Source organism: Lacerta agilis, chromosome 8 (genome assembly GCF_009819535.1).
Source record: "Lacerta agilis isolate rLacAgi1 chromosome 8, rLacAgi1.pri, whole genome shotgun sequence".
NCBI lineage: Eukaryota > Metazoa > Chordata > Lepidosauria > Squamata > Lacertidae > Lacerta > Lacerta agilis.
In genome coordinates, this window is record NC_046319.1 from 67,383,912 (window position 1) to 67,399,284 (window position 15,373).

At 46.7% G+C, this 15,373-nt stretch overlaps 1 protein-coding gene across 5 annotated transcripts in view; it reads left to right on the plus strand.

Moving 5' to 3' along the window:
* The window catches only part of LOC117051551 (zinc finger protein Rlf-like), a 52,928-nt gene that overhangs the window by 116 nt on the left and 37,439 nt on the right, over positions 1 to 15,373 (plus strand). Inside the window, exons 1-3 of one of the 5 annotated variants that reach the window (XM_033158061.1) lie at positions 5,513 to 5,607; positions 6,191 to 6,264; positions 6,722 to 8,530. The exons of 2 other annotated variants lie outside the window; for them this stretch is intronic. In XM_033158061.1, the coding sequence (XP_033013952.1) occupies positions 6,800 to 8,068 (1,269 nt within the window). In that variant the 5' untranslated portion in view covers positions 5,513 to 5,607; positions 6,191 to 6,264; positions 6,722 to 6,799 and the 3' untranslated portion in view covers positions 8,069 to 8,530. Of the gene's footprint in view, positions 1 to 5,512; positions 5,608 to 6,190; positions 6,265 to 6,721; positions 8,531 to 15,373 lie in introns of those variants that run through there. 2 more of the 5 variants (XM_033158060.1, XM_033158064.1) reach the window with 2 other exon arrangements.

Below are 15,373 nucleotides of genomic sequence, written 5' to 3' on the forward strand. Positions count from 1 at the left end.
GCCTGCGTAGGTTTATTCGGAAGCAAGTTCCGTTGTGCCCACCGGGAGCGGGTTGGGGGGCATCCCCCTTTCGGCAACCTGAGGGGCTCCCCTGCCCCGGGGCTGGTTGTTTCATGGCGGCCAAGTTTCCCCACGAGTGGAATAGGGTTTTCCCGTCCCTCTTGTCTTCCGAAAGAAAAGAAAAAAGTGGTGTGCAGGGCTGAGAAGGGAAGGCAGCTCTCCTTTCCATTGGGATTTTTTTTGGGAGGTGGGGAGAGTACCTTCCGTTTCTTCCTTTTCCCACTTACGTCTTCCCTCTCAGACAGACCCTCTTGAACCCAGCCTCGTGAGAAACCGGGGCCGCTGGTGGTGAAGGGTCCCTACCCTGCAGGAAGTCGGCTTTCTTTTAAAACAGGAAGGAGGGTCGCTTTAAAACAAAAGTAAACTCTGATCCCAGGATGAGGGCCCCTGCGAGCTTGTGGGATGCGCGTCTCTCCCATCAGGAGAAATGTGGGCTTCCTTTAAATAGGAAGTGAACTTTTCTTTGAGGCTGGGGGCCACGGGTGGGCTGGTTGAGTGTATGAGAGAGTGAGCTAATAGCATCAAGATATGAAGAGGCCCATGTTTCCTGGGTGCAGGGGACAGGGGTGTTGCATCAAAACTTCTATGGCTGAGAATATGCAGGATGGGTTGAAAACCTTTTGCTGTTTTGTAAATACTGTTAGGAAGGTTGCACACCACCCCAATCTCTGCTAAAATGTGCACTGAGATTCCAGGGGGTTCTAGGTGCTCACCAAGGGTTGTTGGGAAGAAGCTAGTGCCTTTAAAGGTTTATTTAACAAATTTACACCTGGAAGTCTGCAGAGAAGGAGGTGCAGATCATTACCGGTATATCCCAAGAGTATATCTCTCATGGCTCTTGCCATAGCTTAAAGCAGCAGTTAGTCATTTGCTGTGCCCAGCAGCTCATGGAGGTCTGGCCTTTGTTGTCCACCCTTCTTCCAACACACCTCACTAAACCCAACACCTCCCCTTCTATCAGCTGCCCCCCCTTCCTCAAACCTGCACTTTTTTACTGTGACATCACTTCCCTTGGCAACCTCTGCTTTGCACAGATCCAGGAGTCTCTTTGTTGTGCTAATAACCAGCAATCAGCACCTTTGTTAATGGCCTATCCTTGGCTAGCTATGTGAGCTAGCTGGGCTTGTGATCCCAAACTTTAAAGCAACAGTGCTGTACTTGTTGAGCATTTGTTATGTGACTTTTAAAATTTGCCTTCCCAGCCTTGTGCTGTCCTGATTTTTTTGGACTACAACTCCTACCACACCACACCTGACTGCTGGTCATTCTGGTTGGGGATGAGTGGGAGCAAAGCACCTGGGGGGCACCAAGTTGGGGAAAGGGTGTAATGATTAAATTCTACAGTTCAATTCTGCAAGTCCTGCCCCTGGGCAAAGTGTACAGGGCACCTGTGATTAATAGAAATACAAACAATAGGAGAAGAACACTGAGAAATGTATACTAACATGACTTAGTCGCTAGACAATTAATCTCATGGTTGTGGGTTCAAGCCTTACATTGGGCAAAATATTCCTGCATTGCAAGGGGTTGGACTAGATGACCCTCATGGTCCCTTCCAACTCTACTATGATTCTTTGATTTAACACATGCATGGGAAATGGCAGTAAAAGAGCACCTTAGACACATGGAAATTAGTCACAGTTTACTTAGTGACTTGTATGATGGTGTGAAGCTGCTGTACTTAAAATAGCGGCCTTTCTCTTCAAAATGAATGACATGTGTGCATTGTTGCTGTGAGGTTGTTGCTCAATTGCTGTGGTTTAAGAAGTGATTGTTGGAAGTTTGGGAATAACTCAGACAGAAATTCCTAGGATGTAAAAGTGGAAAACTGATTTGCATGGAAAATATGCGGGAACGATATGCAAAAGAACGAGAATAAGGGAAGTCATTGGATATATTAAAGATTGTAAAATGTTTATTTTGAAATGTAAAATTGAAAATTTAATAAAAATTAATATAAAATAGAAATGATAGTTGGAAGTGATCCAGTCCATAGAAGTTGTGCAACATGTCACTGTGCATATTTGAAGAGGGGTTAGCCTAGGGACGCGGGTGGCGCTGTGGGTTAAACCACAGAACCTAGGGCTTGCCGATCAGAAGGTCGGTGGTTCTAATCACTGTGACGGGGTGAGCTCCCGTTGCTTGGTCCCTCTTCCTGCCAACTTAGCAGTTCGAAAGCACCTCAAAGTGCAAGTACCGTATATACGTGAGTATAAGCCGACTTTTTCAGCCCATTTTTTGGGCTGAAAAAGCCGCCCTCGGCTTATACTCAAGTGATGCGGGCGGCTGCAAAGGGACAAGCGGCAAGAAAGGGATCCTTTCTTGCTGCTTGTCTCCCCTGCCCTGCCGATCCCCCATCTGTGCCTGCTCTCTGATCCCTCCTCCTGTGCCTGCTCTGCGCGAGGATCGCCTCCTCCTCCTCCTCCTCCCATCCCTTCTCCCCGAAGGGGAACAGAGGTAGCGACGGGGCAGCGGGAGCAGGAGGAGGACAAGTATCGAGCAGGCGCGCGAGCCGGCTCAGCCCCAGAGAGCCTGTTGCTTTTGCCCCCATCCCATCCCAGCTCAGTCCGCCATAGAAACTGCCCACCCTGAAACTACCCACCCCTGAAACCTTCCCAGAAACTTCCCCCCTTAATTCCTCCCTGAATATGCCCCCTCCCCCTGAGCCCTCCCTGTAAAGAGACCTTTCTTTCCAAGCCTTCCCTCTTAACCCCTGCCCATCCCAGCTCTGCCCACTGTAGAAACTGCGCTGAGACTCTATGATCCTGTGCCTGCTCTACCCCTGCCCATCCCAGCTCTGCCCACTGTAGAAACTGCGCTGAGACTCTATGATCCTGTGCCTGCTCTACCCCTGCCCATCCCAGCTCTGCCCACTGTAGAAACTGCGCTGAGACTCTATGATCCTGTGCCTGCTCTACCCCTGCCCATCCCAGCTCTGCCCACTGTAGAAACTGCGCTGAGACTCTATGATCCTGTGCCTGCTCTGCGCAACGCATCGGGGAGGGAAAAGTGGGGAGAAAGTGCTCCTCGATGTTTTTCCTCTCCGATGCCTTGCACAGAGCAGTCACTGCTCTGTGCGAGGATCGCCTCCTCCTCCTCCTCCCGTCCCTTCTCCCCGAAGGGGAACAGAGGTAGCGACAGGGGCAGCGGGAGCAGGAGGAGGACGAGCAGGCGCGCCTCCTCCTCCTCCTCCCGTCCCTTCTCCCCGAAGGGGAACAGAGGTAGCTACAGGGGCAGCGGGAGCAGGAGGAGGACGAGCAGGCGCGCGAGCCGGCTCAGCCCCAGAGAGCCTGTTGCTTTTGCCCCCATCCCATCCCAGCTCAGTCCACCATAGAAACTGCCCACCCTGAAACTATCAACCCCTGAAACCTTACAAGAATCTGCTCCCTTAATTCCTCCCTGAATATGCCCCCTCCCTGTAAAGAGACCCTTTCTTTCCAAGCCTTCCCTCTTAACCCCTTCCCCCATCCCAGCTCTGCCCACCCTAGAAACTACCCACCCTGAAACTTTCCCAGAATATGCCCCCTTGCCCTTGATGCCCTCCCTAAATATGCCCCAACCACCCCTGAAACATTCCCAGAATCAACCCCCTTCCCCCTTAATCCATTCCAGAATCTCCCCCCTTAATTCCTCCCTGAATATGCCCCCTCCCCCTGAGCCCTCCCTGTAAAGAGACCCTTTCTTTCCAAGCCTTCCCTCTTAACCCCTGCCCATCCCAGCTCTGCCCACCCTAGAAACTGCCCACCCTGAAACTTTCCCAGAATATGCCCCCTTGCCTCTCATGCCCTCCCTAAATATGCCCCACCCACCCTGAAACCTTCCCAGAATCTGCCCCCTTCCCCCTTAATCCATTCCAGAATATTCCCCTTGCCCCCTGAAATGTACCCACAATATGCCCCCTTACCCCCTGAGCCCTCCCTGTAAGAGACCCTTTCTTTCCAAGCCTTTTATTGGTATTTATTTTTATTTTTGAAATTTACCAGTAGCTGCTGCATTTCCCACCCTCGGCTTATACTTAAGTCAATAAGTTTTCCCAGTTTTTTGTGGTCAAATTAGGTGCCTCGGCTTATATTTGCGTTGGCTTATACTCATGTATATACGGTAGATAAATAAAAAATAAAAAAACACCAAGAACAAATTTGTTGTTGTTGTTGTTCAGTCGTTCAGTCGTGTCCGACTCTTCGTGACCCCATGGACCAGAGCACGCCAGGCACGCCTATCCTTCACTGCCTATCGCAGTTTGGCCAAACTCATGTTAGTAGCTTCGAGAACACTGTCCAACCATCTCATCCTTTGTCGTCCCCTTCTCCTTGTGCCCTCCATCTTTCCCAACATCAGGGTCTTTTCCAGGGAGTCTTCTCTTCTCATGAGTAGTGAGCACTCAGGGCTGATTTCTTTAAGAATGGATAGGTTTGATCTTCTTGCAGTCCATGGGACTCTCAAAAGTCTCCTCCAGCACCATAATTCAAACTTAGTTGGTCTCTAAGGTGCTACTGGAAGGATTTTTTTATTTTTCATTTTATTTTGACTATGGCAGACCAAAATAGCTACCTACCTGTAAGTAGATAAATAGTTATCGCTCCAGCGGGAAGGTAAACGTTGTTTCCGTGCGCTGCTCTGGTTTGCCAGAGGCGGCTTAGTCATGCTAGCCACATGACCCAGAAGCTGTACGCTGGCTCCCTCGGCCAATAAAGTTAGATGAGCGCTGCAGCCCCTGAGTCGTCTGCGATTGGACCTAATGGTCAGGGGTCCCTTTATCTTTACCTTTTAGTCTAGGTCAGGGGTGGCCAACTCCCAAGAGACTGTGATCTACTCACAGAGTTAAAAACTGGCAGTGATCTACCCCCTTTTGTGGGGGCTCAGGTCAAAGTAAAATTTTTAAGGGGAGCCACAGTTGTTCAGCTTCTTTGGGGGGGGGGAGCCATTGATCTACCACGATCTACCTGTTGGACATGCCTTGCCTAGGTGACGTTGGAGGCTGCATCCTGTTCTTTGATTTTAATACAGCAGCGAGAGACACTTCTTGAAGCTTATAGCAATTTATGTTTCAGCTGAACATAAATACTTCTGAAGAAGTGTGCATGCACACGAAAGCTCATACCAAGAACAAACTTAGTTGGTCCCTAAGGTGCTACTGGAAAGAATTTTTTATTTTATTTTGTTTTGACTATGTTTCAGCTGAGTTAGTGCATTATATCATAATCTACAGGTAGGGCATCATCATTCCTTTTAAAATCATGGAAAGGTTGCATATGCAAAAGGCAGGAGATTGGAACCTGAGTGCCAGAGCTTGCTTTCCCCAGTGAGCAATTATTCAGAACATCTAGCCCTTTAAGAAAAAATAGGCATTAACAGTTGCAACTTAGCAACCTTTGGGTTGTCTAAGCAACAGAACACTGCTTAGTCTCTGGTTCGCTAGGGAAGTGTGGAGCTGAATCACAGGGAATCTACCACTGCCTGAGCCTGACTTCTGTGCCTCTCCCTGTGGGATAATGAATAAACTAAGCAGCAAAGAGTCGCCTTTTTGAATAGAAGATACAAAAGAAGGTATAAAATTTGTCTATAATTTTTTTTTTCAAAGTGTCATTGACGGACTACTCCATACATGCTAGAAGCAACATCTAGGTTGTTGCTGTTGGCATCCATCTATCTCCAGAGACAATGCAGTGTGCCTCCAGGGGTCCTGTCAAACCATTGCATTAGCAACACCCCCTTCTCAGCCTTGGTTGTTGTTGTTGTTCAGTCGTTCAGTCGTGTCCGACTCTTCGTGACCCCATGGACCTCTCAGCCTTGGTGATGTGCTCCAAAGGAAAGCAGAGCAATAGGTTTGGCACCAACTTGCATGGCTCCATCCAACTGTCTTAGGGACTCCACTCTGGATTTGTGTAGGGTTTAGTCCTTAGCCTTTTCTTCGTCCAGAGATATTCCTCAAAGCAGCAGAGGTTTAGGATCAGGGTTTTCCTTCTAGGGTTAATCTTTCTGTAAAATGAACGTTAATCATGTGTTCATCGTTGAAAAAAACAATTAAAGAGAGGTGGAGCAGGTTTGTTAAACAGATATTAGTGAAAACAGGATGCTGGATGAGCCTTGGAGTTATTTTTATGCTTTTATCTCTCCATTTTATCTCTAGAAGACCTGGCTTGGCTTAGAACATTAAGTGGATGGTGCAGAAATTGAAATAAGATTGAAATAAGAAATGCCAGGGTATGTATCTATATATAACCCTCTAATCCAGGTGTGGGGAACATGTGGCCATTCTGATGTTTCTGAATTACAACTCTCACCACCCCTGGCCATTGGCCATGCTTGCTGGGGTTAATGGGAATTGGAGTCCAGCAACATTTGAAGGGCCACAGGTTCCCCAAATCTGCTGCAATCATTTCTGGATTGAGAGGGATAGCTCAGTCGGTGGAGCACAAGACTCTAGGGTTGTGGGTTCAAGCCTCGCATTGGGCAAAAGATTCCTGCATTGCAGGGGGTTGGGCTAGATGACCCTCATGGTCCCTTCCTACTCTACAATTCTATGAAATGTATAGAAATCTGAAGAAAGAGCATCTTACCCAGATATCCTTTCCAGTTTTTTCATTTTTCTCACTTTTGTCTTTAAGAGATATCTGGGGGCTAAATTAAGATCTGACTTGTGCTCTCTTCTTTCCTATAGGCAGAAGAAGCAGGCCTTGTTGTGTCTGTTTTGTTATGTGTGAGAGCCCTGCAGCTCCGATCAAATGAAAATGATGACATGAAGACCTCTGTATGCAAAACAATTGCATGCCTTCTGCCGGAAGACCTCAAAGTAAGAAGAGCATGTCAGCTCACTGACTACTTACTCGAGCCAAATGAGGAAAGATACAGTCTACTAGAAGAGCTCTACCTGCAACCAGATCAAAAATTGGATGGAAAAAACTTCCTGTGTTGTGAGCTGCTGTTGGCTTTAAAGGTGTATTGGCTATTTGATCCAGAATTTTGGGACTGGAAAACTCTGAAGCGACACTGGAGAAGAAAAGAAGTTTCTGATTTGGGGGATGATCTAAGTTGCAGGAAGATGTCTTTCAATGAAACTGCGATGTTAGATGTTTTCCTAAGTGATAGTGAAGATAATAATTCTGAAGGTCAAGATATAATCAATCAGCCTAAAGTGAGAGTTAAAAAGCCCATTGGGTCCTCAGAAAGGTACCAGAGGTGGCTTCAGTACAAATTTTTCTGTGCTATTTGCAAAAAGGAATGTATAGAGGCCAGAATACTTCACCATTCTAAGATGCATATGGAAGATGGCATTTATACATGTCCAGTGTGTATAAAAAAGTTCAAGAGGAAGGATGTCTTTGTGACGCATGTGATGGAACATGTAAAAATGCCTCCTAGTAGAAAATACCGTGGTAAGAAGAAGTTGCTGTTGAAAAAAGAGAGGCTGGCAAATAGCAGTCTAGCCAGAATTGCTTCTGTGGCTCTTGAAGAACAACCCAGAACTGACGTGCAGGATTATGTCACGTTTAGTAAGCTAGAAAACTGCCACTTGCAGGACAGGGACCTGTACCCATGCCCAGGCACGGATTGCTCTAAGGTGTATAAGCAGTTCAAGTACTTAAGTGTTCACTTGAAAGCAGAACACGAAAATGATCAAAATGCAATACACTACATGGACATGAAAAACAGGAGAGAGAGGTGTTCATACTGCAGGCGGCATTTTGTTTCGGTATTCCATCTACAGGAGCATGAACACGTGCACAGTGGCCCCCAGCCATACATGTGTGTGTCAGTGGGCTGCTATGCTAGGTTTGGATCAGTGAATGAGCTGCTCCATCACAAGCAGCAACATGACAATCTGCGTTATAAATGTGAGCTCAGTGGCTGTAACCTTGTTTTCAGTGACTTAGGGCAACTCTACCACCACGAAGCCCAGCATTTTAGGGATGCTTCTTACGCATGCAACTTTAGTGGCTGTAAAAAAATTCTACTATTTCGAAACCGAGTTTATGGATCACATGTCAATGCATATTTCAGATGGTGAAATTAAGAAGGTACGGATTAAGCAGGAGGAAAATGTTTCTGGGGACAGTCTTACTTGCCTTTCAGATTCGGAGGTATTTGAACAAAAAGATCCCACTTGCCTGCATGAGAGTCTTAATTTGCCTTCAGGATCTACAAATTCAGAGGGAATCCAGCAGGTTAAGCTAGAACCTACAAACTCGGAGGGAGTCCTGCAAGTTAAACAGGAAGCTATGTTTGATGGAGAGGTAGATATTAAAGTAATGACAGTTTAAGAAGCAATATTGGACCCCCTAGCCAGTGAGATACAGTTGGTGCCATTGACTGAAGCAATAGATTTGGCCAGGCAACTCCTTTCTCTTAAACTCCCCTGTTAAAATGTTTTGATGTGGGTTAAGCAGATACATAGTTATTTTAGTCTAACATAGTGTTTTATTGTCCGACATAGAATTTTAAAATCCTTCTCTGGTTATTTTTGTGCTTTTTAAAACTTTTTTTAGTTTTTGTTATACATTGTACATCACATTGAGATAAATATATTTGGAATGCAGCGTCTTAAAGACATAACCAATTTATTCTGGCAAAAGCTGTTGATTGCCTCAGTCCACTTCATGAAGCGTAATCATAAAGTGGTAAGCATATAAATACATTATTCTGGCAGTGTCTTTCTGTACCATGGTCTAACATAAACAGACCTTCTCAAGGTGTTGGCTGCTATTAGAATACATTTCCTTGGATACCCAGGTTCTGAACCAGCTTTTTACCTCATTTCAAGTTCATTTAACACTTTCTTTTCAATGGAGACAACTTCATGCCTTCAAGGACATCCGGATATGAGGGTGGCCATGTGTCCTGTTTCAAAGGACAGTCCTTTATGAAGGACTGTAAGAAGACAGTTGTTTATTTGAAGGTGTCCTCTTTAAGGGAACCAGATGCCCTTCATATGTTGCTTGACTACAACTAGGGGTGTAAGAAGGCAGCAATTTCTGTTCCATGCTTTGTTTGTCACAATCACCATTGTTTCCATTCTGCTGAAGTTTGGTTTCCTCTGAAACGTACATTGTTCATCTCACTATCTACTATGGCTGAAACTGACATAATCAATTTCAATACATTTGAGTGGCAGGAAAATGTCACAAACAATTCACGAAATAGTGCAGTTGTTTCTGTGATGTTTGCAGACTAAAATAAAGATAAGAAATATGAGTCCTATTTGCTTGCATGGTTTTTGTTCCAGGTCTCTGACAACTATGTGACAATGCAGCAGCTTCCCTTGTTTTCATTTCTGATTGGATTCTCTGACACCCTAAACCACAACTCCCATCTTCCCTTGTTGTGATAAAATCCAGCAACATGCAGAAGTCCACAGGTTCACCATCCTGCTCTGTATGAAGAGCTGTGCATCTAAATGTTGTTTCAAGAATACATGTCTTGAAATTGCACCACCACAATCTCTGGACAGCAGACTGAATAGGCACACAGATCACCAGCTCAAAATCATCTTTGCTATGGTAGGGCACTGAAACTTCTGAAAGTTGTACTCTTTTACATGGCCTAAAAATATCTTACAGCAGTTTGGAAAGGATGGGAACCCATTCAAATAAAAGCAAGTGCATGTGAAAAGGATCTAGGAGTCTTGGTAGACCATAAACTTGACATGAGTCAACAGTGTGATGCAACATCCAAAAAAGCCAATGCAATTCTGGGCTGCATCAATAGGAATATAGCATCTAGATCAAGGGAAGTAATAGTACCACTGTATTCCGCTCTGGTCAGACCTCACCTGGAATACTGTGTCCAGTTCTGGGCACCACAGTTCAAGAAGGATACTGACAAGCTGGAACGTGTCCAGAGGAGGGCAACCAAAATGGTCAAAGGCCTGAAACGATGCCTTATGAGGAACAGCTTAGGGAGCTGGGTATGTTTAGCCTGGAGAAGAGAAGGTTAAGGGGTGATATGATAGCCATGTTCAAATATATCAAAGGATGTCATATAGAGGAGGGAGAAAGGTGGTTTTTTGCTGCTCCAGAGAAGCGGACATGGGGCAATGGACTCAAACTACAAGAAAGAAGATTCCACCTAAACATTAGGAAGAACTTCCTGACAGCTGTTGGACAGTGGAATTTGCTGCCAAGGAGTGTGGTGGAGTCTCCTTCTTTGGAGGTCTTTAAGCGGAGGCTTGACAGCCATCTGTCAGGAATGCTTTGATGGTGTTTCCTGCTTGGCAGGGGGTTGGACTGGATGGCCCTTGTGGTCTCTTCCAACTCTATGATTCTATACTGTAAAATCTGCGGATCGCATTCGATGTCCTTGCTGCTGCTCCACGCCGGAAGCTTCCCCGCCTGTCCGAAGTAGCTCCGCCCCTCCTCCCCATTGGGCTGCGCTGGAAAATGGGGTGGGAGGGAAGAAACCAGCTCCAGCAGCGCGATGCAATTGCGTCACCGTCCCGCGAGAGGGGCCAGCGCCCAATGGGAACCTGTCTTTCGCGGCCTCCTTCCCGTCTCCCGCCGATATGGTCAGCGGCTGCGGGGTCACGTGATTCGTTGCCTACGCGCGGTGGGGCCGGGTGCAGATGGCGGGCGCCGAGGCTGACGCGGCCCTGCAGCCAGAGATGCCCCGGCTGGCCGCCGGCCTCAGCTCTCGGCTCCAGCAGCTGCAGGCGGAGCTCAGAGAGCAGGGGGTGGACGAGGGCTCGTCGGGCGCCTATTGCCGGGACTTCTGTCAGGTGAGCGGGGCGGGCCTGGCGCTCGGGCGGTTATTTTTTTGGGGGGGGGGGGGGAGAGAGACGCGCGCGCGCGGGACGGTTGGCAGCGGCGGAGGTGGGGAGGATCACCGGGCTCGGCCGCTCGAGGAGGTTTCGGGCGGCCGGGGCCCCGCGGAGGAGGAGGCTGTTGGGAGGCTCGGCCGACGCCGCTTCCCGTTTCTTCTCGTGTCGGGCATCGCGGAAGGTTCGGGTTCCAGGACCCGATGGCCGTCGCTCTTCTCGGGGGGCTGCCTCCCTTCTGCGTCCAGCCCAGCGCGCTCGGGCTTTCTCCGCGGCCGCTTCCGGATGGTGGTGTTTTCGGCGCGCTCTCCCCGCCCCGCCGCCTCTTTTTGTGGCAGTGCTGGAATTGAAGGAGGAAGAGTAGCAGTTGGTTAAACGGGAGCGGGGGGGGGGGCTTCGTTTAACGAAATCCATGACACTCCTCCCTCCTTCCGCGGACTCTTTCTCTCTTTTCCTTGCCTCAGTTTTCACCCACATCACGTCCCCTTTAGCTGTATCTTTCTAACAGCTGTAGTTGAGGGGGTGATCCGTTGTCCCAGTTCTCTTGCCTCTTATCTCCCTTTCCCAGTTTATTTTAAATCCTTACAACAATGTGGTGTGATCTAGTCCTGCTTCGGCTACCTCTCCTGCTTCTTACTGCTAGTTCTTTCCATAGCTTTTTTAAAAAAAATCTTAAATAATTAAGATTTTTGTGCGTACTGTACTTTGCATCTACTGGATATCTTCAAGTTATTTGTTTCTATTCTGTTTCTAATAATAATAATTCATATTCTCTGCTTCTGTTGGGATATTATGTATAGTATCTTGGATGAAGCTGCCCAAATATGTTTTGGCCCTGCTTCGGGAGCTTCCAGGGATTAGTTGGGTGGCTGCAACAGACATGGCCTGTATTCTCAAAAAATAGTCCCAGTGGTATGACTTTATTTGAAAATGGAATTTTTATTCTTTTTCCATCTGATATTGCCATAGTTTTTCCGTGTTATATATCGTATTGGGTTGAAAATTTCAACCAAGCATTGTTGAATGTAGTGTTCATGCAAACATGAAAATGTCACATCAAATATAACCACCCCTTTGAATTTCTGCAAAGAATTTCCTTCAGCAAAATGCATTCCAGCCACCTCCTCCAGTTCCCTCTGCTGCCCTAGGGAGTTCCCAGTGCAGCTAATCCCATAGTGCAAGCACAGACTGATCAGCTGCTGGTTGGGGCCTCAGAGCGCCTGCAGATCCCTTTTTGGCTTGGGAAATGACTTTACAGGTGAAACTCGAAAAATTAGAATATCATGGAAAAGTTCATTTATTTCAGTAATTCAACTTAAAAGGTGAAACTAATAATGTGATAGACTCATGACATGCAAAGTGAGATACATCAAGCCTTTATTTGTTATAATTGTGATAATTATGGCGTACAGCTGATGAAAACCCCAAATTCACAATCTCAGAAAATTAGAATATTAAATGAAAACAAAAAAGGATTGCAAATAGAACAATATTGGACCTCTGAAAAGTAGAAGCATGCATATGTACTCAGTACTTGGTTTGGGCCCCTTTTGCATCAATTACTGCCTCAATGCAGCGTGGCATGGATGCTATCAGCCTGTGGCACTGCTGAGGTGTTATGGAAGACCAGGATGCTTCAATAGTGCCTTTCAGCTCTTCTGCATTGCTCGGTCTCATGTCTCTCATCTTTCTCTTGGCAATGCCCCATAGATTCTATGGGGTTCAGGTCAGGCAAGTTTGCTGGCCAATCAAGCACAGTAATCCCATGGGCATTGAACCAGGTTTTGGTACTTTTGGCAGTGTGGGCATGTGCCAAGTCCTGCTGGAAAGTGAAGTCAGCATCCCCATAAAGCTTGTCTGCGGAAGGAAGCATGAAGTGCTCCAAAATCTCCTGGTAGACAGCTGCGTTGACACTGGACTTAATGAAGCACAGTGGACAAACACCAGCAGATGACGTCAGCACAGACTGTGGAAACTTCACACTGGACTTGAAGCATCTGGCATTGTGTGCCTCTCCATTCTTCCTCCAGACTCTGGGTCCTTGGTTTCCAAATGAGATGCAATAGTTGCTCTTACCAGAAAAGAGGACTTGAGACCACTCAGCAACAGACCAGTTGTTTTTTTCTTTAGGAGCAGCTTGACAAGAGGAATACAACATTTGAAGCCCATCTCCAGGATCCATCTGTGTGTGGTGGCTCTTGATGCACTAACTCCAGCCTCGGTCCACTCCTTGTGAAAGTCCCCAACTCGTTTGAATGGTCTTTTCCTGACAATCCTCTCCAGGCTGCAGTCATCTCTGCTGCTTGTGCACCTTTTTCTTCCACACTTTTCCCTTACGCATAATTTTCCATTAATGTGCTTTGATACAGCACTTTGGGAACATCCAACTTCTTCTGCAATTACCTTTTGAGGCTTTCCCTCCTTATGGAGGGTCTCAATGATGGTTTTCTGCACAACTGTCAGGTCAGCAGCCTTCCCCATGATTGTGATTCCTACTGAACCAGACTGAGAGACCATTTAAAGGCTCAGGAACCCTTTGTAGGTGTTATGGATTGAGTAGCTGCTGCACCTTTTCACAATATTCTAATTTTCTGAGATTGTGAATTACTGAAATAAAGGAACTTTTCCATGATATTCTAATTTTTCCAAGTTTCACCTGTATATCATGTCATGGGTATCAGGTGATGTCACAGATATTATTATATAGAGAGCTTATAATAATTGTGCCTGTGAACCGAAGTTTTCACAGTCCTGGTTTAGGCCATGAGTTCTTAGTGAAATTTAGAAAATAATTTAGACAGAATGTTGAGGTGGTTCACATGTCACATGTCAGGGGTGGCTCAAAACTCCAAGATTGCCTTGACAACCATGGGGCTGTCCTAGCCTGTCACTGTCTCAACACATGTGGCAGGCCACACTTTGGATCTTGTTTTCTCAACTGCACAAGAAGAGGTTGCTCTGAAAGTTTGGAATGTTGACACCAGTTGCTTTTCATGGTCAAATCGCTTCCTGTTGAAATTTAGTCTTTCAGCACCTTTCCCCCTCTGCAGAGATAGGGGGGACCTAGTAAGATGGTCTTTCCCCATATGCTAATTGATCCTTTGGGTTTTCAGATGGCTCTTGGTTTCTTTGTATGATGACCTCAGTTGGGAGACAGAGAGAATTTGTTCTTGTTAATTCTCCTTAACCTATCAGTGGCTTTTTATACCATCAACCATGGTATCCTTTTGGAGCAAATGTCTGAGTTAGAGGTGGGTGGCACCACTTTGTGTTGGTTCAGGTCCTACTTGGATGATCGTTTCCAGAGGGTGATGGTTGGGGACTGCTCTTTGGCCCTTCAATGTGGGGTTCCTTGGGGTTCTATTTAATCCCTTATGCTACTTAGTGTTAACATGAAACAGCTGAGTGGGGTTATTTGGAATTTTGGAGTACGCTGTTAGCAATATACTGATGAGACACAGCTCTGCTTCTCCTTTATATCTGCAGGTGCAGCAGTGGATGCGCTGGACCATTGTCTTTCCTCAGTAAAAGACTGGATGGGAGCCAACAACGGAAGCTCAATCAAGAGAAGACTAAGGCACTGTTAGTGGGTGGTTCCCTAGAATGGATGGATGGGAGGTGGCCTGTTGTTAGGGGTTACACTCCCTCTGAATGAGCAGGTACATTGCTTGGGGGTACTTGTAGATCAGGGGTCAGCAAACTTTTTCAGCCATGGGCCGGTCCACTGTCCCTCAGACCTTGTGGGGGGGCTGGACTATATTTTGAAAAAAAAACTGAACAAATTCCTATGCCCCACAAATAACCCAGAGATGCATTTTAAATAACACATTCTACTTGTGTAAAAACACGCTGATTCCTGGACCGTTTGCAGGCTGCATTTAGAAGGTGATGGGGCCGCATCTGGCCCCCGGGCCTTAGTTTGGGGACCCCTGTTCTAGATCATGGGTAGGCAAACTAAGGCCTGGGGGCCAGATTTGGCCCAATTGCCTTCTAAAGCTGATTCGGGGACGGTCCGGGAATCAGCGTGTTTTTACATGAGTAGAATGTGCCCTTTTATTTAAAATGCATCTCTGGGTTATTTGTGGGGCATAGGAATTTGTTCACTCCCCCCCCAAAAAATAGTCTGGGCCCCCACAAGGTCTCAGGGACAGTGGACCGGCCCCCTGCTGAAAAAGTTTGCTGACCCCTATTCTAGATGCTTTGCTGTTGCTTGAGGCTTAGGTCACCTCAGTTGCACGAAATGCCTTCCATCAGTTTCAGCTGGTGGCCCAACTCTGCCCCTGTCTGGACATGAATAGCCCAGCTTCTATCATCTATGCTGTGGTAACTTCTAGCAATGCATTATACATGCAGCGGCCTCTGATGATCATTCAGAAAATTCAGCTAGTGCAGAATTCCTCTGCTACGTTGCTCAGCAGGGTGTGACAGTTTGAGCATATAACAGTGATCTTGGCCTAATTGCACTGGCCCAATTCAAATTGCTGGTTTTGTCCTATAAAGCCTTAAACTGCTTATGACTGCAATACCTCAAAGAGTATGTATCCCCATGTGAACAAACCCAGA